Source organism: Lepidochelys kempii, chromosome 6 (assembly GCF_965140285.1).
Source record: "Lepidochelys kempii isolate rLepKem1 chromosome 6, rLepKem1.hap1, whole genome shotgun sequence".
Classification (NCBI taxonomy): domain Eukaryota; kingdom Metazoa; phylum Chordata; order Testudines; family Cheloniidae; genus Lepidochelys; species Lepidochelys kempii.
Window position 1 is genome coordinate 22388329 of NC_136385.1, and position 23303 is coordinate 22411631.

Consider the following 23303-nt stretch of genomic DNA (forward strand, 5'->3'; position numbering starts at 1 on the left):
CAGCAACTGGATTGCCCTTTGGGATGCGGGGAATTTAGCACTGGTCCTGGGAGCTTAGGACAGCTGGATCATCAGGCCCCATTTCTGTGACGGAGTAACAGGTTGCCTGTGCTCAGAGAGGAGGACAAAGCAAGAGAGAGTTCTGGAGCCTACCTAGACTAAGGAGAAAGCTTAAAGCATAGCTGGCCCAGTGTGATGAGAGTCCAGTAGGGGAAACTTTACCAGGACTGTGATATACCCCACCTAGTTGTCCTTGACCCTGAGGCAGTTTTAGCCCCTCACCCCTATTAAGAATTGCATTTTAATCTGTCTATTTTTAACCCTTTCTCCCCCCATTTCCCAGCTGTGAAAAGACTAGTTACATGTAAGGGACATGGAGGCATATGTGAGACTCCACCCTTCAGTGCTGCAGTTAATGAACCTGGAGAAGGAGGTGGAGCAAGCAGGAAGCAAAGTTGCTCAGAAACATAGGGAAGAAGTACAGATAAGGGGCAATTAGTTTTCACCATCTGTGCCCTTGAGCAACATTTCACACCTGGTTGGCCTTTCTTCCCCCCTGCTAGTCTGGGTTTATTGACTTCTTCTAGGGGCAGGGAAGAGCAGGTGGACTGAAGAATATCAAGGGTGGGGAGGCAGCTATGTTTCAGTAAAACAATACAATGGTGGCGTTCTCTATTAGCTTGGTAATACAGTACCTGTGTCCTAGGCTAACAAACTCGTCAGCTTTTGGCCTTGAGGTTTATTTAGCTTGGCATTAGGTTATTATTTTATAACTTGAAAGTGATACCTGTTTATCTTTTAAATAAACAGCTGACCACTGCCTGCCTCCCTAGCGAGTCCTTCTGTGAAAGAGGACTTGGATGGTCTACTCTACGCTTTGCAATGCACCGATGATCGTCTCCTCCATGCTGCCGCTTCAGAGCATGGAAACCAGCCATCAGGGGACAGCTTAAAGGACCTCTGCAATAGTGGTAGCCATGCCCCACCAGGCAACAGTTTTCAGGCAAATGTGTATCGGTCCCCTGGAAAGCTCAATCTGTGGTGACCGGAGATTTTACCAGTGCAGCTGATGACAGTTGCTGCCTATATCAAAGGGGAAGAGATGTCCTTTTTGTGTGTCTCGGGATTGGAGAGAGGTTTCCGCCTCCGTTTTGCACGTTCCCAAGAAGTGGCTGGGGAAGCATGCTCCTGTACCCTTCATCCCTGCCCTACTGGCCTGATCCAAATCCCCCTGAAGCTGATGCTCTGGTTCCACCAGGACAGGCAATCGGTTTAAACGTCCAGCTGGGGATACCCTCTGCGTAGAGGGGCCCCAATGGTTTAACAATGGCCTAGCTGGCTCTGTGCCACCTGTTGCTACCCAGCCCAGTGTAGTAAGTATTCCAGGGCAGGGACAAGCAGGGAGCCTGGCTGAAGTGTGCCATCTCTGGCAATCCTTGGCCAGCATGATGGTCCCTGGAGGACAATTACGGTCAGTATGGAGAGACTGCAGAAAGCTTCCTAAAACCCAGCCCCTGGGAGGGCTGCTGAGCACAGCTTGCATGCACCTGGGCCAGAGATAGGCTTGGCAGAATCCAGTTTTTATTTTTTGTCATTTCAACAGATATTTTAAAGTTCCCAATATTTATCTATGTGAATTTTCACAGTTGCAGGAAAATAAGCGGGGGGAAGGCTTAGGGCAGCACTGATAGAAGAGTTATAGGGGGCTCCTAGTGCTGCCAAGGGGCCTGAGATACCTGGGAGTCAGGTGCAATCCTGCAATCCTGGCCCCGTGGAGCAGTGAATCCCAACCAGGTAGGAGGACAAGACCCTGGCCATGGGGGAAGCCACCTTGCTATTGAATGGCTCTTGCCAGGGATAGCCCCAGCACTCCTGGCCAGTGAGTGAGTGTTGCTGTGACAGCAGGGCTACTGAGGGTTCCCTGCAGGGTGGGTGACACCGGTTCCCTGCAGGGTGGGTGACACCGGTTCCCTGCAGGGTGGGTGACACCGGTTCCCTGCAGGCACTAGGTGTGGGGGAAGCTGTGCTTGCTAACCTCAATATTTTGTTGTTGTTGTTGATTTCAGTGTCAGGTGAAACTGACGTGTACCAATGACTAATGATTTAAATTGAATCCTGCCAAGCCTACCCACAGATTGTAATGAGTCATGCTGCTAAATCCTCATGGAACATTTTGATGCTATAATGATGGGCTCTATAGAAAACCAGAGAGGGGAGAGAGAACAAGCTGGAAAAGTCCAGAAAACTCTCCAGCCTGAGGGGCACTGTATATAATTAAACTATAGCCAGCTAGCTATATAAACTGCCAGAAAACAAATAGCCACTCATATGAGATGTATAGATACACTGGCCCATCTGCAACCCTTCACCCATTATCTTCCAAGTAGGGCTCTCAAACAATTAAAAAAATTAACTGTGTGATTAATCATGCTGTTAATAATAGAATATCATTTATTTAAATATTTTTGATGGTTTCCTACATTTTCAAATATATTGATTTCAATTACAAAGTGTACAGTGCTCACTTTATATTTTTATTACAAATATTTGCCCTGTAAAAAAAAAAAAATCGTATTTTTCAATTCACCTCATACAAATAGCATAGTGCACTCTTTATCATGAAAGTTGAACTTAACTCTACATGTGTATGTACAAAAAAACAACAACCCTGCATTCAAAAATAAAACAATGTAAAACTTTAGAGTCTACAGGTCAACTCCTGTGTTCCCTCTAATTTTTCCCCACATGGGTGCGGAATGAATTTTGTTATGTGCACCAATATGGAGGTGATGGGGGTGAGGGACTCAGGGCTGGGGCAGAGGGTTTGGAGGTGGGTGGGGGGAGGGATGAAGGCTCTGGCTGGAGGTGTGCGCTTGGGGTTGGGGCCAGCCATGAGGGGCTCAGGGCTGGTGCAGGGGATGAGGACTCTGGCTGGGGGTGCAGGCTCTGGGGTGGAGCTGGGGATGAGGGGTTGGGCTCCGCAGGAGGGCGCTCTGGGGATACAGCGGGGAGAGAGGACTCCCCCTAGCTCTCTCTCCCTGCAGCAGCACCTGGGCTGGGGTCGTGGACAGGCACCCCTTCCCCGGCCATGGCTAGGTTTGGGCAAGGGGGAGGGCCGCGGCAGGTCTGGGCCTGGGTTGTGGCCAGGCGAGGGTCACCCCTCCCCTAGCCGCAGTAGGTCCCCGCTGGGTGGGTTCTGCAGCTTACAGAGAATTTAGGTCCACTCAGTCCTACTTCAGACAATTGCTCAGACAAACAAGTTTGGTTACAATTTGCAGGAGATAATGCTGCCCGCTTTTTGTTTACAATGTCACCTGAAAGTGAGTACAGACATTTGCATGGCACTGTTGTAGCTAGTGTCATGATATTTACGTGCCAAGTGCGCTGAAGATTCATATGTCCCTTCGTGCTTCAACCATCATTCCAGAGGACATGCTTCCATGCTGATGACAGGTTCTGCTCGATAACGATCCAAAGCAGTGTGGACTGATGCATATTCATTTTCATCATCTGAGTCAGATGCCTCCAGAAGAAGGTTGATTTTCTTTTTAGGTGGTTTGGGTTCTGTAGTTTCTGCATTGGAGTGCTGCTCTTTTAAGACTTCTGAAAGCATTCTCCACACCTTGTCCTTCTCAGATTTTGGACAGCACTGCAGATTCTTAAACCTTGGGTCGAGTGCAGTAGCTATTTTCAGAAATCTCATGTTAGTACCTTCTTTGCATTTTGTCCAATCTGCTGTGAAGGTGTTCTTAAAACGAACATGTGCTGGGTCATCATCCGAGACTTCTAGGACATGAAATATATAGCAGAATGCGGGTAAAACAGAACAGGAGACTCCTCCAAGGAGTTTAGTCACAAATTTAATTAACACATTTTTTAATGAGCGTCATGAGCATAGAAGCGTGTCCTCTGGAATGATGGCTGAAGCATGAAGGGGCATATGAATGTTTAGTGTATCTGGCATGTAAATACCTTGTAAAGCCAGCTACAAAAGTGCCATGAGAATGCCTTTTCTCACTTTCAGGTGACATTGGAAATAAGAAGCAGGCAGCAGTATCTCCCATAAATGTAAACAAACTTTTTTGTCTTTGTGATTGGCTGAACAAGAAGCAGGACTGACTGGACTTGTAGGCTCTAAAGTTTTACGTTGTTTTGTTTTTGAGCGCAGTTATATTACAAAAAAAGTCTATATTTGTAAGTTACACTTTCAAGATAAAGAGAAAAGGAGTACTTGTGGCACCTTAGAGACTAACCAATTTATTTGAGCATAAGCTTTCGTGAGCTACAGCTCACTTCATCGGATGCATACATCCATCGGATGAAGTGAGCTGTAGCTCACGAAAGCTTATGCTCAAATAAATTGGTTAGTCTCTAAGGTGCCACAAGTACTCCTTTTCTTTTTGCGAATACAGACTAACACGGCTGTTACTCTGAAACAAGATAAAGCGATTGCACTACAGTGGTTTTCAAACTTTGGGTCACGACCCAGTGTAGGTCGCAGAATGCAAGGCACTGGGTCAACTTGCTCAGTACCCAGGGGGAGGCGACAACTAGTAGTCCCTACCTGTTCTGACACCATGCTGCACCCCAGAAGCGGCCAGCATCGGTCCGTCTCCTAGGCAAGGGGGCCATGGGGCTCTGCATGCTGCCCGCATCCCGAGCATTAGCTCCTCACTCCCATTGGCCGGCCAATGGGAGCTGGGGAAGGGGGTGCGGTACTTGCAGGTGAGAGCTGCGCGGAGCTGCTTGCACGCCTCTGCCTAGGAGCCGGACCTGCTTCTGGCTGCTTCCGGGTTTCAGTGCAGTCCACAGTGGGAGGGCAGGCAGGAAGCCTGCCTTTGCACCCCAGCTGCGCTGCAGACCAAGAGTCACCGGAGGTAAGCCTATGCCCCAACCCCACATTTCAATCCCTTGCCCCAGCCCTGAGCCCCCCAAAAACCTGGAGCCTCAAACCCTCATCCCCAGCTCCACTGGGTCGCAGGCATTGACAATTTTCTTCAACTGGGTTGCCAGAAAAAAAGTTTGAAAACTACTGCACTACAGTACTTGTATGATGTTTCTTGAAAAATACAATTTCTTTTGTTTCTCATTTTTACAGTCCAAATATTTGTAATAAAAATAATATAAATGAGCAGTGTACACTTTGTGTTCTGTGTTGTAATAGAAATCAATATACTTGAAAATGTAGAAAAACATCCAAAAATATGTAATAAATTTCAATTGGTATTCTATTGTTTAACAATGCGATTAATCGTGAATAATTTTTGTAGTTAATTTTGTGAGTTAACTGCGATTAATTGACAGCCCTGCTTCCAAGGTTTTCATTTCTATTACACACAAGTGCTCACTAACCCAAGGGAGATAGCTGGATGTGGAGATCTGGCCAAGGGTTAATGAAAGGCCTGCTGAAGCGAAACCCCTTCCCACCCACACTAAAATAAATTCCGTCAAGGAAATTAAAGTTGAATGGCTGTGATCTACCCCCCTACAAAGCATGGCCAGGGCTGATGACAAATGATAACCATAGAGCAAGCCGAATTGCTTATTGCTCAGACTCTGATTCAGTGTGACTCCAGGGAATAGAACAAATGGCAAGTCTATGGCAGTGTTATGTCAGGACTAACTCCCACTGCCAAAACAGCCTTTTCAGGCCAACCTCCTCCTGCCATCAGACCCCTACTTCCCAGTTCCCCAACTTCCCTTTCCCCCGGTTTCTCCAACTGGGCCCCTACCCCCTCTTAGCTACCCCAACCTCTCTGTAGTGCTATCTTCCTTAGTTCCCTCCAGCCATCCAAACCCCATACCACCCAAAAAGGTGGCTGTCCTCATTTGTGGCTCCTCTGACACCCTTCTCCCCCCCCCCGCCCCATCTCAGCTTCCCTGGCAGTGTCACTGCTCACCAATAAAACCACATTATACAGGGTGCTGTCCAACAACTGAGGCACCATTTCCCCCCTTCCCCCAGCCCCTGGCTGCACCCCAATCCTCCTGGTTCCATCTCCTCCATTACCTTTGAGAGCCTTTGGTGGCCACGGGACTGTCAGCCTTTTACTACCTCCTCTTCCCTTTATCTTCTGGAGCTGGCTGGCTTCCATTTTAATTCAGCAGGGAGACCACCAAAGGGAGCCTCTTAGGGCACAACACACTGCCCTGTCCCCCAGCCAAGAGGAGCCATGGCTCCAATGATAAAGTGAGGTGGATGGGTGGACTTCAGCTCGCTCTTTATTAAGAAGGGTCTGGGAAAACCTACCCACAGTGAGCAGGGATTCCCCCTACTCAGAGGAAATAACTGGTAAAAGACTGGCAGGGAGGGACTCCAGGTACAGCAATATCCTGCCTGGTAGGAATGGGTGAGGAACACCCAGCCTGTGGGGGTGGAGATCCAGGGTACATCGACACTGCAGCTAAGAGGGAGCCCCCCAGCCTGGGCAGACAGCGCCGTGCAAGCAGGGGTTACCCTAGCACACCAGATAGAGCTGTGTGTGAACACCGCGGCACTGGCAGAGTCTCAGGCTAGCCACCGGAGCGTGGATTCAGCGGGGTGGGTTTTACCTCTTCCTCTGCTCCAGACACACGGAAATCTCCGAAGGCCAAAGGAAAGCAAAAGTCTGGCTCCCATACAGTGCTCGCGGCTGTACGAAGGCACTGGCTGCCGGGGAACTCGGTGTAGCAGCGTATGTTGACAATCAGCCGCATGATCGCTTCCTCCGGGGTGTGCATTAGCCTTTTCCTGCTCCAAATCGACTTGCTGCGCGAAGGCACGTGGCTATTGCAGTGGGGCTCGTGCGCGGGGAAGAATCGAAAAGCGCCTGTCTCCCTGCAGTCGGTGTCAGCCTGGGGAAAGCGCCCTGCGGCGGGGCGGTCTGACAGTCTCTGCCCTGCGGGAGGAGAGAGGAGACGAGAAGAGGAACGGGCAGCGTTTCCCCCAGGCACTGACGTGAGAGGGGGAGTTGGAAAGCGACGACACTGGAAACACTGCTGCTGAAACTACGTGACCCCTGGAGAGTGGAGGGAGACGTGTTCCTGGAACAGGGAACTGGAGGTTATGAAGACAACAAAGTAGCGAAGGGGAAGGCGACAAGCGTACGCTACCAGACTGTGGCTATTGAAAACAGGGGGTGGCGAAATGCGTGCCCACCGCAAGCCCACTCCCGTTCCCAGTGCTGCCCCACATAATGTAATGATTGATAGTGCAGTGGAGCTACTCCAATATTTCCAGGTAGAAAACTGGTTAACTTGACATTAAAGGTTACTACCAAAGGTAACAAAAATAATGCCAAGACTATTACAGTTAAAAAAGAAAACCTGGTGCATCTCTGGAAATGGGTTGGACTAGATGATCTCCTGAGGTCCCTTCCAACCTTGATATTCTATGATTCATCCCGAGACATGTATGGAACCTGCCAGGATCACTGGTCCACCCTGCCTCAGCCCAAAGGAAACAGAAGCCCACTGCACGTCCTCAGCTGTGGAGTCCCCTGGGGCATGGGAACCCTGATAGCATAATGGGGTCCTGATCCATGACTTGGGCTCCCGGGTGCTACCGTTATACAAATAATAATAATAATAATAATAATATACCGACCATCTAAACTAAATCTCCTGCAGCCCCTGTGTAGGGGCATGTTGAGAGTGGGGAAGAAGAGGTGTGGCTTGGGGACCACTGCCAGCTGGTATGGAGTAGAACACTGGGAGGCTGCTCTAAGCTATGGCAGGGTAGCAAATCAAGGAGTTATAAGTAGTTCCTTTAGGCCCATTCATCAGTGCTGCCCCAGAAAATCTAGCCCAAATATTTGAATAGTATTAACAGTTCATACATTCCCTACCAAAAATCTACATGCAAAAATTAACTTTAGACAAATAACACTTTCCACTCTGACCCTTTTCCCTACTATTATGCAATACAGTTGCTTAACAATATGTTAGCTCACAATGGTATATAGTATGAGAAATAAGTGAGAGAATAATTATTAATAATTCAAATCTCATGTTGTTCCATAGCAGAAAGGATAATTTCCGAAGATGTGTCTTAGTTTCAGATTAGTATTAAATAGAAAAGAGTGTGCTTTGGGTAATAAGCATAGAATTAAATAACTACATCATTGGAATGTTTATGCTTTAGTTAGAAGATGTGTGTGCAGTACACCCTGAAGAGCATTGATGATGTAATTTGGTCAAAGACTATAATGGCTACTGTAGCTGTGTTAGTCAATAAGAACAAAACCACTTGCAATGGGTTTAAGAATGTAAGTTAATATTCAGAAGAATTTTCCATTTCAGCTATGGAACAAGTTGCCAAGGGAGGCTGTGGAATTGCTGACATTGGAGCTGATTAAAGTTACTGGAAATTTTATCAGGGATGTGTCCCAGATAAAGAAACCAATCTTGTCACAGGGCTGGGAAATAGATTAAATAGCTAGTTTATGTGTCTTAGAAAGGTCTTCTCTACTGGGTCATCTAATCCATCAGTGATGTTTCTAGGACTTTTTTTTCCCCCCACTTGATGTTTCAAATGGCATGAAACTTTGTAGGAGTTTATAGAACAGTTCTCTGGCAGCCTGCAGAGGGCATTGCAGGCTCAGTTTGCTTTTGTCCTATGACTGAACTCTGCATTATGCTTTTATTTTCCGTGTGGTTTACGTGTTTCAATATCATCCAAGCTTTGCTAGGATTTTGGGGTTAACATGTTTTACTCACTGAAACTGCATCATGAAAATCTATCTTGGAGAGTGAGAGCAGCTGGCCCCTAAGAACAAGTTTACTGGAGAAATGTTCTGCATGTGGTTTGCATAGCTGCTGATGAAAGAGGGGAATGAAATGGATTTTGCTTTCCCATTAAATGCCTGCTGCATGCAAATACCAGTGTAAATTTATATATCTTTACAAGATAGATTTGCTGACATCTGGTTAATTCATATGTTTATGGAATCAGAAAACCTGAAGATTTTATAAGACCACTGCAAAATCCCAGGCTACATAAAAATCACACACTTCGTATACTTTTTGAGCTCTGCTTTGCAAGAGTGTTAGTCAATATTCTCTGTACATTAAAAGTATTGTAGCAAATCCATGGCTTCCTAAGATTATGTGGGTGTTACTATAAAAAGCACCACTTAATCACTTTGCAATGGCCAAGAGTCCCCTTTCAAGTGGAATTTCTGGTAATGCTCTCCCATTTGAACTCTTCCTTCCTCGGTTTCATAAGGACACTTCCCATTAATGTCACTGTCCTGAGTGGCAAAGATACTGTATTAGTACTTTCAAAGATTTCTGTGGAGACCTCCAGTTGTCATGTTGTAAATTAAATGTTATGAAAGAAGCTGAGTGTTTTGCATTGTTATACATGTGTAGGTGTTTGTAGCCCTTCTCCAGATTGTAGCTTGCAAACAATACATTTTCAACGTAGAGAAGTGCAAAAGTGAAGCAGCAGCTAGCAAGACCTTCAGGAAAGCACAACTCATACTTCATATGGTGTATACAAAATATCTACACATGGCACTGATGCAAACAAACAGAAGATAGATGCCAGTGCCTACTCTTTTTAAAAGTGAGTTGTGGCTATATCGCTCTCTTTGATGAAACAGATTAAAAAATGTAGTGCAATAATTCACAGTCCACTGTTGATTTTTGTAACTCTAGGGAGCAGTTTGGCAATCTCGTGAATGTGTAATGTGGTCCTGTCAGCGTGTATGTCCCAAACTAGGGCCCTCATTCCCCAGCCATGGGGCTATCTCACAGGCACCTCTTTTAGCTCTGGCGAGGAAGCCAGGCTTTTGTCACCTTCAAAGTACTTTCCCCTCAATGCACAGAGTGGCAGTGATGAGTTTCACAGGGTGCCACATCCGGCTCTCCTTACTACGAGGAGGGTCATGGAGGTATGAAGACTTTGATGGTAGAAGAGGTATAAGGAGGGGGGACATAAAGACACCTTGGAACAACCCACCCCAAAGTGTTAAAACAATTAAGTGATGCCATTTATTTATTACTGTTGTTTGTGTTATACCTATTGTGCTAGGCACTGTACATACACGTAGTAAGAGACAGTCCCTGCCCGAAAGCACTTACAGTCTAAATAACCAATACAAACAAAGGAAGTAGTAGTACCCCCATTTTACAGGGCAAGGACAGAGTGATGAAATGATTTGACTAAAAGTTAAACAGTAAAATTTCTAACACAGTCAAATATTAGAGCTCAGATTTCCTCTCAAAACCATCCTTCATAGATCACCATCTAAAATTAATCTGAAAACTGTTAATTGAGTCCTTGAACAAACCCTTATAATTTGTTAATTCTGGATTTTTGAATGGTTGAAAGTTAAACTCCTAGAGACTATTAGGAGTTGAGGGATACTGGAAGGGTAATTATTCAATAATGTCTCCTGTTGGACATGTGAACTCTTTATTTGATTTTTTACCTTAATTTCAGATTCTAGTTATTACTTGGATTAAAAAAAACTTAATTCATTTCTTTTAAATAATTATACTTGTTAAATGTGGGTAATGATTTTCACAGCCCTATTTCTTCTTCGTTGTAATACTTGAGTATTTTTGGTATGCCCGTTCTAATAAAACTGGTCTCCCAATTTCCCCCTATGAATATCTTGTCTTTATTTTTCATTATTTCTGGGCTGGACCTTCTGGGTGAAGCAGATATTTTTAATCTTACAAATTTCAACACTAAATGGCATTTGCATTTATTAATGATCGCTTCGGGCTCTTTTAATAACTCCCCACTTTCGGCAAACAGTGCCAAAGATGGGAAGGGATGTTACTGGATTGAAAGAAAACACCCAGGACAGGAGGCTGACGGGAGTGCCTGGCATCCAGCTATTGTCTGAATTCCCCAAATCACGCGCATAATGATCATTTTTAGTGCACTGCAGACTTTGTAACACTGCAAACCAAGTAGTCAGGCAGAGCTACAGTGCAGACAACCTGGGACGGATTTGTATAAAGGGGAGTTCAGATTGGAGAGCAGAGATCTCGTTTTATTTGTTTGTGGCAAAGGAAGAGTCATCCCCCCCGCTTGTATAAATAATAAATGGCATAGATAATTATAACTAAATGCAATAATAAAGGGCCAGCTGGAGCCCCGCCTCCCCCCCCTTTTTTGTTTGTTTGTATGTTTACAACTGAAATGATTGGTGGCTGGCTTGGTTTAAATTATTTAGCTGTATTGAGCCCCAGGTTTTTTTTTTTTTTTTTTTTCCTGTGGGACTTGCTCTCATTTAATGAAGTTAACACAAAAAAATACACTTTTGGAGAATGCGGGCATCGATCCCGCTACCTCTCGCATGCTAAGCGAGCGCTCTACCATTTGAGCTAATTCCCCGCGTTGGGTAATAGGTCACTCCATAGCCCTTTATAGTCTTCCTCCTAGCCCGCGAACCTTCAACGTCCCCGAGTAGGGGACGGGTGCCGCCGCACAGTCACTGACTGTCCTATGGGAATAACCCACCGGGGCTGTGGTGGGGGACAGCGCCGGCCGGAGAGCGCAGGCGGAGGAAGGACTACATTTCCCGAGATGCATGGGGCGGCTCGTGCGCCTGCGCGCTACAACAGCCCCCGGGAGGGGAGGGGGAGCGGCTGCCCGCTCGCTCGCTCGCTCGCGGAGTCTCATTGTGAGAGACGCCGCTGGCGGGGCTGGAGCCGGCGGCTGCTCGCGCCCTCGGGAGGATGCGCACCCGGGACTGGGGCTCCCGCCGGGACCGCGCGCGCGGACGCCGCCCCCTGCCCAGCGGTAAGGAGCCGGCTCCCCGCGGGGCAGCGGCCGCGGGACCCCCCCTCCCCACGGGCGGGGCTAGGGGTGTGATGAGCGTGTCGGGGCTCGGCTTCCCCAAGGACTGGGGGGAAGGTGCCTCCCCCCGCCCCCCGGATCTGCTGCTGGGTGTCCGCGGGGGGGGGGCGTGTAAAGAGACCGGGGGTGTGTGGGCAGGAGGTGGTATGTGGGGGGAGTGGGCTGGGCTGGGCTGGGCAGGGCGTGTGGGGGCGGGGTGCCTGGGGCTGATGTGCAGGGGTCTGCATGGGGGTGGCATGCAAGGGGTTGGGTATGTGGGGCTAACGTGCAGGGGTCTGTCTGCACGGTGGTATATGCAGTGGGGGTGGTATATGGGGGGTGCGCTGTATGCAGGGCACGAGGTGTCTGGGGAGTGTCCATATGGGTCTGTATGGGAACATGGGAGTATTTCTATAGCAGGGTAATACGGCGGGGAGGTCTGCCTGGGGACATGGGATGTGAGGGACGTCTAGGCATAGATAATCTCTGTGAAAGGCTTGTCTGTTGAGTGGGGCTACAAGGTGTCTGTATCTATGGGTTTCAGAGCAGCAGCCGTGTAAGTCTGTATTTGCAAAAAGAAAAGGAGTACTTGTGGCACCTTGGAGACTAAGCTCATGCTCATATAAATTGGTTAGTCTCTAAGGTGCCACAAGTACTCCTTTTCTTTTTTGTATCTATGGGGAGGCTCTGGGTGTGTAGCTCTGGGGGGTTTGAGTGTAGTGTATTTTCTGGACTCTGTGTGGTGCGTGTATGTATAGGGAGTGGTAGAGGGTGTATGTATATTATAGCGCACGAGTCTGGTAGAAACCACTGTAGTTCGGGACATGTTGTGGCTTTTATGGACAGTTGCAGATAGGCAGGCGTGAAGTTCGTATCAAGAATGGAGACTGGACTAAGATGAAAAAGTTCCTATATTCAACATAAAAACTGAAAGAAAAAATAATTCTTTTATGTCTTTGCTTTTGTTAGGGGAGGATTTGGAATTTTTATGAATAGAATTCATTCATCTAGTCCTGTAAACTTTAAAAATGTAGAAACAGATTCTCTTCAAATATTGGAAGGGAGGGGTAGAAGTGGTATTGGTGTGGGGTTTTCATTTTCCCCACTGGAAAATGATCTTCTCACAGCTAATCTGAACAGTCTGCATGCTTAAGGATTTTACAAAATAGCATGGGTATCTGGGTATCATAACCTTCCTGGTATACAAAAAGGTTTGGTGTGGGTGTTCAACTCAATGCCAGAAAAGTCTGCACCGGAATGAATGAATGAATGCATTCATACAGAGGGATCTCTAAAGTGTTCACAGTCTATTCACAGTCCCTGCTCAGTGTCATTTTTTTCTCTGACTTATACATCTTGATTTTTGTTGACATCAGGTTGGTATACCAATATTCAGAGGTAGAGTACCTGAACTTGTATTATCTCTCTTATTGTTGTATTTCCCCCATGCTTGAAATAACTGTACAGAAAAATATAACCTGAATTCTGGCACCTATGCTTTGTTAGTAGTGAGGTAATCTTGCTTAAGAGAAACTGTTGCATCAGTTATGCTAATATTAAAATAATGATATTTAATAAAACAGGTTAGTAAAACTTTCTTAAGGCAGAGATATGAGACAGTCTTTTTGTATGAAGTTATTCATACAAATACAGAAACTGAAGTGAGCTGTAGCTCACGAAAGCTCATGCTCAAATAAATTGGTTAGTCTCTAAGGTGCCACAAGTACTCCTTTTCTTTTTGCGAATACAGACTAACACAGCTGTTACTCTGAAACAAGTGATCTATCCAGTATCTTTTCTGCTAGAGGGCTTATACAAATTACTTTTGAGTAAATCACAATAAATCCAAAACAAAAATAAAAAAGCAACAAAAAAGTGTAATGCATCTGACCAATTGGGGGAATGCTGTCTGAGTTAAGAATTTCTTCCTGACCCCAGCTGATGATCAGATTATGTCCTGAAGAAAATGACTGAGAGCTTTTGTAATTTTTATCTTAGTTTAGTGTAACTACAACTGCAATTGCAAATGCATGTATCTGGTGTGTTTAGAATTTTAAAAATCTGTCTAAATAATATCTAGCAACATCAAGTTTCATATATGATGTATAGTTATATTTAAAATGCTACCTTTTTAGATTTTATTTTGCTCCCATTTAATTTCTCTTATTTTTTCTCCTTGTAATGTGAAACTTTTTTCTGCTTCTGTATTCTTGTTTCTGTAATGTTTGGTACTAGATAACCAAAACTGAGCACAGTCTTCAAGGCAAATACATATGATTAAATATCTGAATAAAGGTTTTTCCATAATACTTTCTAACCACCCTTGATAGCTGCCTAACATTTTAGATGCTTTGTGGACCATGGCTGCATGCTGAGATGTCTTTATTGAACTGAACATGGTGATGTCTAGGTCATTTATCTGAGCAATCACAACTAATTCTGAATCACAGAAGTATAAAATGGAAAAGATCTGGTAGATCATCCAGTCCATCAAACTCATCAGTATATGTGAGTGGTTTATGTTGGTCCTTGCATTGTGTAGTATTTTGCATTTATCTGGATTAAATTTAATCTGTTACTTTGTTGTCCCTTTAACCAATTTTAATTCTCCCTAGTTTTAAAAGTTTGAATGACTTTGTGCTCACTATATTTTGCGTCCTCACTTTTCACCCCTTGTCCAGATTAATTGAATGCATCCGATGAAGTGAGCTGTAGCTCACGAAAGCTTATGCTCAAATAAATTTGTTAGTCTCTAAGGTGCCACAAGTATTCCTTTTCTTTTTGCGGATACAGACTAACACTGCTGCTACTCTGAAACCTACTACAGTACTGATATCTGAGGCAGCTTGCTATATTAACATCTTTCTCAATTGAGAATTGTATGTTCTTGTTCTCTTTCCTTTCTCAAACAGTTTCCAATCCATAAAAGGTTTCTGCCTTTTCCCTCTGCTTAACAGATTTTCTTAATAGCTGCTTGAAGGACCTTTATCAAAATTTAATCTTTCAAGAACTTATCTCCCTTTTTTTTTTCTCCCTTTATCTACTGTTGTCACATCTGAGAGAATTCTGGTACGTGAGAAGGCATGACTTTAACTCCACAGAAGCTGTGCTGGCTTATTCTTATCATAATTACAGTATCTCCATTCTTGTGAGGTATTACATTCTTTAGTACTATTGTTATTTTTCTCAGTAGTGAAGGAAAAGCTGATGTATAAACACAGTCCCAAGACCACCATTAATATTTTCAAGAGACATGTTGGGCCTTCAGCAATTAATTTGTCCTCTTGCTCCATCACTTCTATCTCTGCTAGTGTTTCACCTGCGTCACTCATAAAGCGTTACCTTAGCTGAGGTGTTCAGCCCTAGTTACCTGTGAGAAATGATGTGCATGCACAGTCTTTAGCTTCTCCACAGTCTTCTTATCCTCTTTGTCTTTTTTACACCCTGCTGGTTTAGAAGACCCCAGGGATTTGCCTGCAGCTTTCTTTCTTTCGTTCGTTCTTTCAATATTCTGAAGCATCACAGAGTTTGTATGTACCCCCTTACTAGTTTACCACACATGCCTTCCACATGAGTGGTGGTGGTCACTGACTGAAGTTTTTGGAAATTAGTCTTATAGCTAAATCGGTGAAAGAGTTACTTAAAGCAGTCACAAGCACGTATGCAGCATTTTTCTTAGACGCTACTAGATTAGGTGCTGCAGGCCAGTTGCTGTGTTGTTTGTGTGTTTCCTGTGACTGAGTCCTGACTGCCAAAATTGGTTGCATCAGTGACTTCAGCAGATGAAATGTAAAAGTGGTAGGGGGCTTTAAAGGGATTAGCTTGTTCTTATCAGCACAAGCAACTGTTTCTCTCATACACTGATTATGTATTTTAATAATGTCTGATGGCTGGTTGCTTTGGGGGAACTCTCCTTGCAGCCAAAATCCTGCTTCCTTTTTCTCCAGAAAGCGACTATACTAGAGTGTATAACCGTATTTTTATAAGGTCAAATAATCATGAAAAAGGGATGCTAGGAAGGTTAAAAATTGAAACTGAAAGCCCACTGGTTTATCTGTGGTTGCATTTGAGCTTTATACTTCTATAGCTGTTGTGCTTTCTTTTTCTGCAGTTAATTACATGTGCTATAGTGGTTCAGCTCTCACAGCTCTGTGTTCACTGTGTGAGTGTTTTTCATGGGTTTGGAACTAGTAAACATGGCAGCTGAACATCGGAGAACAATCTCAGCAAATAGATCTACATTCATAAAGTAAGACAACTGGTGTTTCTAATGGTGTCAGTGGATTTCAGTGGTTCCCTTTAGTTCAATATTGGAAAGGACAACTCCTATTGTTTATATTTTAAAAAGTAAAAATAAATGTTCACAAACATTATTATTTAGATAAGGCTAGTATATGTGCCAGAATAAGTGCCTGCTGTTAATGTACCACAGCTTTGCAGTTCTCAGTCAGAAGGTTGAACACATTCATTTATCTGCTAAATGGATTGGAAGATAATTGGCAAGAAGTCTTGGGTATTCCTAGAAAGACGCTGATGTCTTAGACAGTCCCTGTTTTCTTTTTCCTGTTTTTTCTGCCCTTGTCATACAGCGAGGCGCATTGGGTAAAGGCTTTCTAGAAGATCAGAGATATTTAGAACCTGTGTGCTGTGGCTGGACTGATGCTGTTCCAGAAACATTGCGTGAAGTGCTACATCTGAAGCACCGTACCTGGTAGCTCTATTAATGGGAGCCTAGTTCAAGCAATGTAAAAATAATTCCAAGATAAAGTTAACGCTCAGTAGAATCAAACTTGGAGGATTTGCCTGGTCTCAGTCTGGTGCTGTGGTGGGTAATGGAGTTTTCCATTGGCTACAATTGATTTTTTAAAAAAATATAGATATCCACATCAAAGTTAGACACAAGAAAAGTCTGCTGCTAAACCCACATGTAAATACATCCTTACTGGGAGGGCAGTACCCAGTTCAGAATTTACCAGTCATTCTGTAACACTTTTTAGCAATACAGATTAAAATTTCTGTTTTTTCCATACTGTTCTAAAGAACACAGAACTAAGTATCCAGCTAATTAAGCAGATTTTAGCTCAAACTATGGTGTCTATAACAAACTCCCAAAATATGATCAATGCTAAACAAGCAGCGCAAACACAGCATTAACAAACTGGAGCTGATATTCAGAAACACATAACAAATCTCACCTCCAGAACTCTAGTTGCCTCTAGTACACGGGTTCATGAACTCTTTCATAGCATGGACCACGCCTGAATACAGAGATGCTATCTGGTGGACCAACTCCCCTCCTGTTTCAAATCATGAAGACCATCCCCTCCAATTTGCCATTGCATAATATCCCTGTGTTAACATCAGCAAATGCTTAAGTAGAAGAGGAAATATTAATAGTTCTTAATGCATTTTTAGCTGTTTCCTCATGCAGTTTAGCAATTGGAAATAGGGTACAGAAGCCAGCACTAGGTAACTAGCCACCTGTGTGTGGACCACCGTTTGAGAATCTCTGCTCTAGCCCTTGAGGCTGTAGCCATGGATTGTCCGGAGTGAGGACTTCAGGCTCGATAAGGATTCAGTGTATGCATCAAGATCCTGCAAACTTAAACAAATGAACCACTTGCCCCAGCCTCTTTCAGTTCAGTATAGTTTTCTGTAAGCTACTTGGCTCCAAGCCAGGGAAAATTACCTCAAATATAGCCGTACTAAGAACTCTTGAGAATATGTAAATCCCAGTCTCTAAATTAAGCTTCCTCTTCTGTACAATCAAATTGAACAGAGACACACACTGGATGTATTTTTGACAGTGTTCTTAGGCATGCGTAGCTCATCTCTGCCTGGTTCATGCCACTTTGCCTAAGAGTGAGTGTTAGTACAAAGAAAAGGAGGACTTGTGGCACCTTAGAGACCAACAAATTTATTTGAGCATAAGCTTTGTTGAGCTACAGCTCACTTCATCATCAGTTCACGAAAGCTTATGCTCAAATAGATTGCTTAATTTCTAAGGTGCCACAAGTCCTCCTTTTCTTTTTGCGAATACAGACTAACACGGTGGCTACTCTGAAATCTGTTAGTACAAAGACACTCTTCACTGCTTTAGGCCCTGCTGGCTTTCTGACAGAAGAACTAATGGCAGCATGCATAAAAACACTCATTTATTAACACCTTCAACAGTTAGTTGATCCCTCTTCCACTCTGAGAGGTGGGGATGGGATTCATTTTGTCAGTAATGTGGAGTGTTTGCATTAACCAGTGAGCTTGTAATAGCTGAAATGACCATCAAAGCTCCTTCAGCATTCCAGCCCCTTTCCTGCTGGCTTCTCTTCTCACCCAGCTGGCTCATCTCTTAATAGCTTTTGTTTGGGACTGGCCAGCAGGCTTGCATTGTTCTTTTACATTCCCATTCCCAGCTGGCATGTTTAATTCCTCTTTGGGGCCAAATGGCAGTCTCTGGCCTGCAAGCTTCCTGCCAATGCTGATCTTCTCATTCCACTCTGAGCCCTGAAAAGGGGGATTCTCCTTTCTCTTTCCACTGCATGGTAGTTTGCTAGTCTTCTAGCTAGGAAGTGTTGCTTAGTGGGATCATGGTTCCCATTCATTGTAAGCAAGCGAAATGACATTTTACTAATCAGCCTTAGGTTTGCCTATATATTTTCAAAGAATATCCAACTGCAACCTTTTCCCTCTGATCAATAGTGATCTTACTAGTTAATGTCTACTATAGGCTCATTTGTGGAACAAAGTTACAGTGCTAGTTATTTGTGTATTGCACTTCTGGTTTTCTCCAGGGGTTTACTACAGAGGGGAGAGGTAGGGGAAGTAGTGAAATGGTCTGTGCTAGGGCAGTCAATTAATTGCAGTGAACTCATGTGATTAACTCAAAAAAACTAATAGTGATTAATCACAGTTTTAATCGCACTGTTAAGCAATAGACTACCAGGGAAAACTTATTTAAATACACCGGACCCTCACTAGAATGTGGGATTTGGGATCCATGCCAAGTATCGCGTTATAGCGGGGACCACGTTAAAATGAAATTACTGTATACAGTAAATGTCACATCTATAAAGTATAGAAAACCTTAGAAAATAAACTCCTAGTTGAAGGGAACAATAAATGAGAAAAAAAGTGTTGCTTTATTAGAGATTTAAAGTAGACATTACAATAAACTAGTCTAGTTTTTCTTAAAGTCGGTGACTTGCTTTTGCTTCTTGCTGCTGTGCTGCTTCCGCTTAGCAAACTGCAAAAGACTACGGAGCTGCATAATTTTTATAGGCTCAACGTCTTGCGTCTCAAAGCAGTCTCTAAGCCAGCTACGGGTCGCAGTTGATGTTCAAACGACGTCCACTTCATCTTCCTCTTCTTCTTCCACGGCGAAGGCCAATTCTTCAGCTTCTGGAATGTTGTTTGGTTGTACTGCCTGAAGAATTTGGTCATCTGTTAGACTTTCAGCAACGGGACAAAATTCTTCTGCTTCATGGTCTCCTCTTATCCAGGACTCGATATTTTGTGGCAGAACAGTTACTCTGAGCCCGGACAGTTGCTGGCACAGCTCCTGCATCCACTCCATGTCTGTTCTTCCAACTTCCTCCTCTGTAAATCCCTTGAAGTTGAATTCCTCCTCAGACTGTGATCTGCTTTCTTCATTTTCTTCCGGGAGTAGGTGGCCAAACGACTGTCTCAGTCCCACCATCCAACAGCAGTTTATGGTTTCAGCACGTAATAAATTCCAGGAATCGCCGCCAATGTAAAAGCAGTCTTTTATAGTCAAGTTCTTCAGAAAATCGGTGACAGACAACTCGCTTTCTATCATTTGTTATACCAAGTTCCGTTGATAGTGCTGCTTAAAAATGGTGATAATACCTTGATCAAGCGGCTGAATTTTGGAAGTTGTGTTTTTAGGTAAGTATTCAATCCATATTTTACCGTCAGGGGTTCTGAGTCTTTCGGCCGGAGGATGCCCCAGACAGTTGTCTAGCAAAAGAGTGGCCTTTTCTTCTAAGTGATTTGCCCGCAGATGCTTTCGCACAGAAGGGACAAATTTGGTGAAGAACGATTGTTCAAAAATCTCTCTTGTCCTCCAGGAATTTTTGGAGTTCTTGTACGAAAACGGCAGGCAATTCACATTTACATGATGAAAGCACCAAGGCATGCGAGACTTTCCAATGCACAATTGGATAGCGTCCAATTTCTCCTGCACTGAGTAAGCCTTCCTTTTGCCCGACATTTTTGACATCTTTTTCTAAAGATAAATACAGTACCGTACCTGTAAATTTTTATTAAATTACATTTGTATGGCGTTCTAGGCCTACAGCAATTGTCTTAGGGCTTGTCTACACTACCGCGCAGGGTCGATCTAAGATATGTAACTTCAGCTACGTGAATAGCTGACACTTTCCCGTCAACTGCACTTGCGCTTCTTGTTCTCGTGGCATACTAGAGTCAACAAGAGAGCACTCAGCAGTCAATGTATCAGGTCTATGCTCAGAAAAATTATACTGTACTTAAATTTGGGATCCATGGCCACGACCATGTTATATCCCAATTCGCGTTATATAGACGTGCATTCTAGTTAGGGTCGGGTGTATTTTTGGATATTTTTCCACATTTTCAAATATATTGATTTCAATTAAAACACAGAATACAAAGTGTACAGTGCTCACTTTATATTTTTGATTTATCATTTTTAGAGTGCAAATATTAGCAAAGAATTCACCTCAGAGAAGTACTATAGTGCAATGTCTTTATCATGAAAGTGCAGTGTACAAATGTAGATTTATTTTATTTATTTTGTTACATTGTGACGGGTTGAATCACAGAAACCCACTCTGGGACTGCCACCTGATATGCGGAGACTACCTCTGAGCGCATTTTCCCTGCCAGCTTGGGACTTCAGTGCCCTGCCTGGTTTGAGCCAGGCGCACTAGCCTGCTGCAAACACAGACCCAGGTCTGAACCACGTCCCCCAGAAGCTGCAGGCTTAACTGAAAACAGCTAAGAAGTGTTCCTGTCTCCAACACTCAGATACCCAACTCCCAATGGGGTCCAAACCCCAAATAAATCTTATAAAGCTTATACAGGGTAAACTCATAAATTGTTCACCCTCTATAACACTGATAGAGAGATATGCACAGCTGTTTGCCCCCCCCAGTTATTAATACATACTCTGGGTTAATTAATAAGTAAAAAGTGATTTTATTAAATACAAAAAGTAGGATTTAAGTGGTTCAAAGTAATAACAGATAGAACAAAGTGAATTACCAAGCAAAATAAAATAAAACACACAAGTCTAAGCCTAATACAGTAAGAAAGTGATTACAGAGGAAATCTCACCCTCAGAGATGTTCCAGTAAGCTTCTTTGGCAGACTAGCCTCCTTCTAGTCTGGGTCAGCAATCACTCCCACCCCTGTAGTTACTGTCATTTGTTCCAGTTTCTTTCAGGCATCTCCTTGGGGGTGGAGAGGCTACCTCTTGAGCCAGCTGAAGATAAAATGGAGGGGTTTTTGCAGGGGCTTTCTTGTGGGTGGAAACCCCTCTCTCCCACTGTGTAGAATCCAGCTACAAAATGGAGTTTTGGAGTCACATGGGCAAGTCACATGTTCATGAATGACTCAGTTTTCCACAGGACTTTCCAGGAAAGCTCATATGTGGATTGGTGTCTGTCAAGGTCCATTGTTAACCAAATACTCCCAGTTACTTGAATAGCCCCTTCACACTATGTTGACCACATCTGCCTTAGATGCTTTCTGTAGCAAACGCTTTAAATACAAGCATAGAGCCAGTGCTCATAACTTCAGATATAAAAATAATACATGCATATGAATAGGATGAATACATGCAGAAGAACATAACCTTTGCAAAGATATGTTACATGGCATATCTAGCATAAAACATATTCCGGTTATGTCATTTACACTCATAAGCATATTTCTATAAAGCATTATGAGGTGCAACGTCACATAAATGACTGCACTCAAAAACAAAACAATGTCAAACTTTGGAGCCTACAAGTCCACTCAGTCCTACTACTTGTTCAGCCAATCGTGAAGACAAACAGTTTGTTTACATTTATGGGACATAATGCTGCCTGCTTCTTATTTCCAATGTCACCTGAAAGTGAGAACAGACATTCTCATGGCACTTTTGTAGCTGGCATTACAAGGTATTTATGTGCCAGATACTCTAAACATCCGTATACCCTTTCATGCTTCAGCCATCGTTTCAGAGGTCATGCTTCCATGCTGATGATGCTCATTTAAAATAATAAAAAAAAAAAGCTAATTAAATTCATGGCTGAACTCGTTGTGGGATAATTGTATGTCTCCTGTTCTGTTTTACCCACATTCTGCCATATTTTTTTATGTTATAGCAGTCTCAGATGATGACCTAGCACACATTGTTTGTTGACAAAATGCAAAGAAAGTACCAATGTGAGATTTCTAAAGGTAGCTATGGCATTCAACCCAAGGTTTAAGAATCTGAACTACCTTTCAAAATCTGAGAGGGATGAGGTGTGGAGAATGCTTTCAGAAGTCTTAAGAGCTACACTCCAATGCGGAAACTACAGAACCTGAACTACCAAAAAAGAAAATCTACCTTCTGCTGGTGGCATCTGACTCAGATGATGAAAATTAATATGCATTGGTCCGCACTGCTTTGGATCGTTATCGAGCAGAACCTGTCATCAGCATGGACGCATGTCCTCTAGAATGGTGATTGAAGCATGAAGGGACATATGAATCTTTAGGGAATTAGGGAATTTAGGGAATCTTGTGATGCTGGCTACAACAGTGCCATGGGAATGCCTGTTCTCGCTTTCAGGTGACGTAAACAAGAAGTGGGCAGCATTATCTCTTGCAAATGTAAACAAACTTGTTTGTCTGAGTGATTGGCTGAACAAGAAGTAGGACTGAGTGGACTTGTAGGTTTTACATTGTTTTATTTTTGAATGCAGGTTTTTTTATATAATTCCACACTAGTAAAGTCAACTTTCATGCCAAAGAGATTGCACTACAGTACTTGTATTTGGTGAATTGAAAAATACTTTATTATTTTTTACAATGCAAATATTTGTAATCAAAAATAAATATAAACTGAACACTACAGACTTCGTATTCTCTGTTGTAATTGAAATCAATATATTTGAAAATGTAGAAAACATACAATTTATTTAAATATTTTTGAATTTTGTTATTGGTTAATAGCATGATTAATCGCAATTAATTTTTTTTAATAGCTTGACAGCCCTAGTCTGTGCATATTTAGGAGCTTTATGACAGAAGTTATTCAGTTTCTTGAAGAATTTTATTTCCAAAAGGACACAGTGATTTTTCTTTCTCATCATCATTTTCATAAGTGGAATCCAATCCAGTGGACTTTCAAGCTAGATTTTGGGCTGATTAATGAGAGAGGATATAAAAACAAGTTTAATCCTCTGGGTGATAAAAAGCTCTCTATACCATAATTAAAATTGGGCTAAAGCTGTTAACAGTGAAGATGACAATGCTACTTGGAGAAAATAGTTGA

General features: G+C 43.4%; 2 protein-coding genes and 1 non-coding gene across 3 annotated transcripts in view; 1 reads left to right on the plus strand and 2 right to left on the minus strand.

The window, feature by feature from the left end:
• Positions 1–6862, minus strand: part of LOC140912545 (ribonuclease inhibitor) — a 35350-nt gene extending 28488 nt beyond the window's left edge. The window contains exon 1 of the mRNA XM_073347093.2: positions 6553–6862. Within this exon, the coding sequence (XP_073203194.1) occupies positions 6553–6619 (67 nt within the window). The 5' untranslated portion in view covers positions 6620–6862. The remainder of the gene's footprint in view (positions 1–6552) is intronic.
• Positions 6863–11259: 4397 nt separating this feature from the next.
• TRNAA-AGC (transfer RNA alanine (anticodon AGC)) lies at positions 11260–11332 on the minus strand. Its single transcript has one exon. It is a non-coding gene; the product is annotated as a tRNA-Ala (tRNA).
• A 236-nt stretch (positions 11333–11568) lies between these two features.
• The window catches only part of LOC140912546 (uncharacterized), a 178148-nt gene continuing 166413 nt past the window's right edge, over positions 11569–23303 (plus strand). Inside the window, exon 1 of the mRNA XM_073347095.2 lies at positions 11569–11740. The gene's annotated coding sequence lies outside the window, so the exon portion shown is untranslated. The remainder of the gene's footprint in view (positions 11741–23303) is intronic.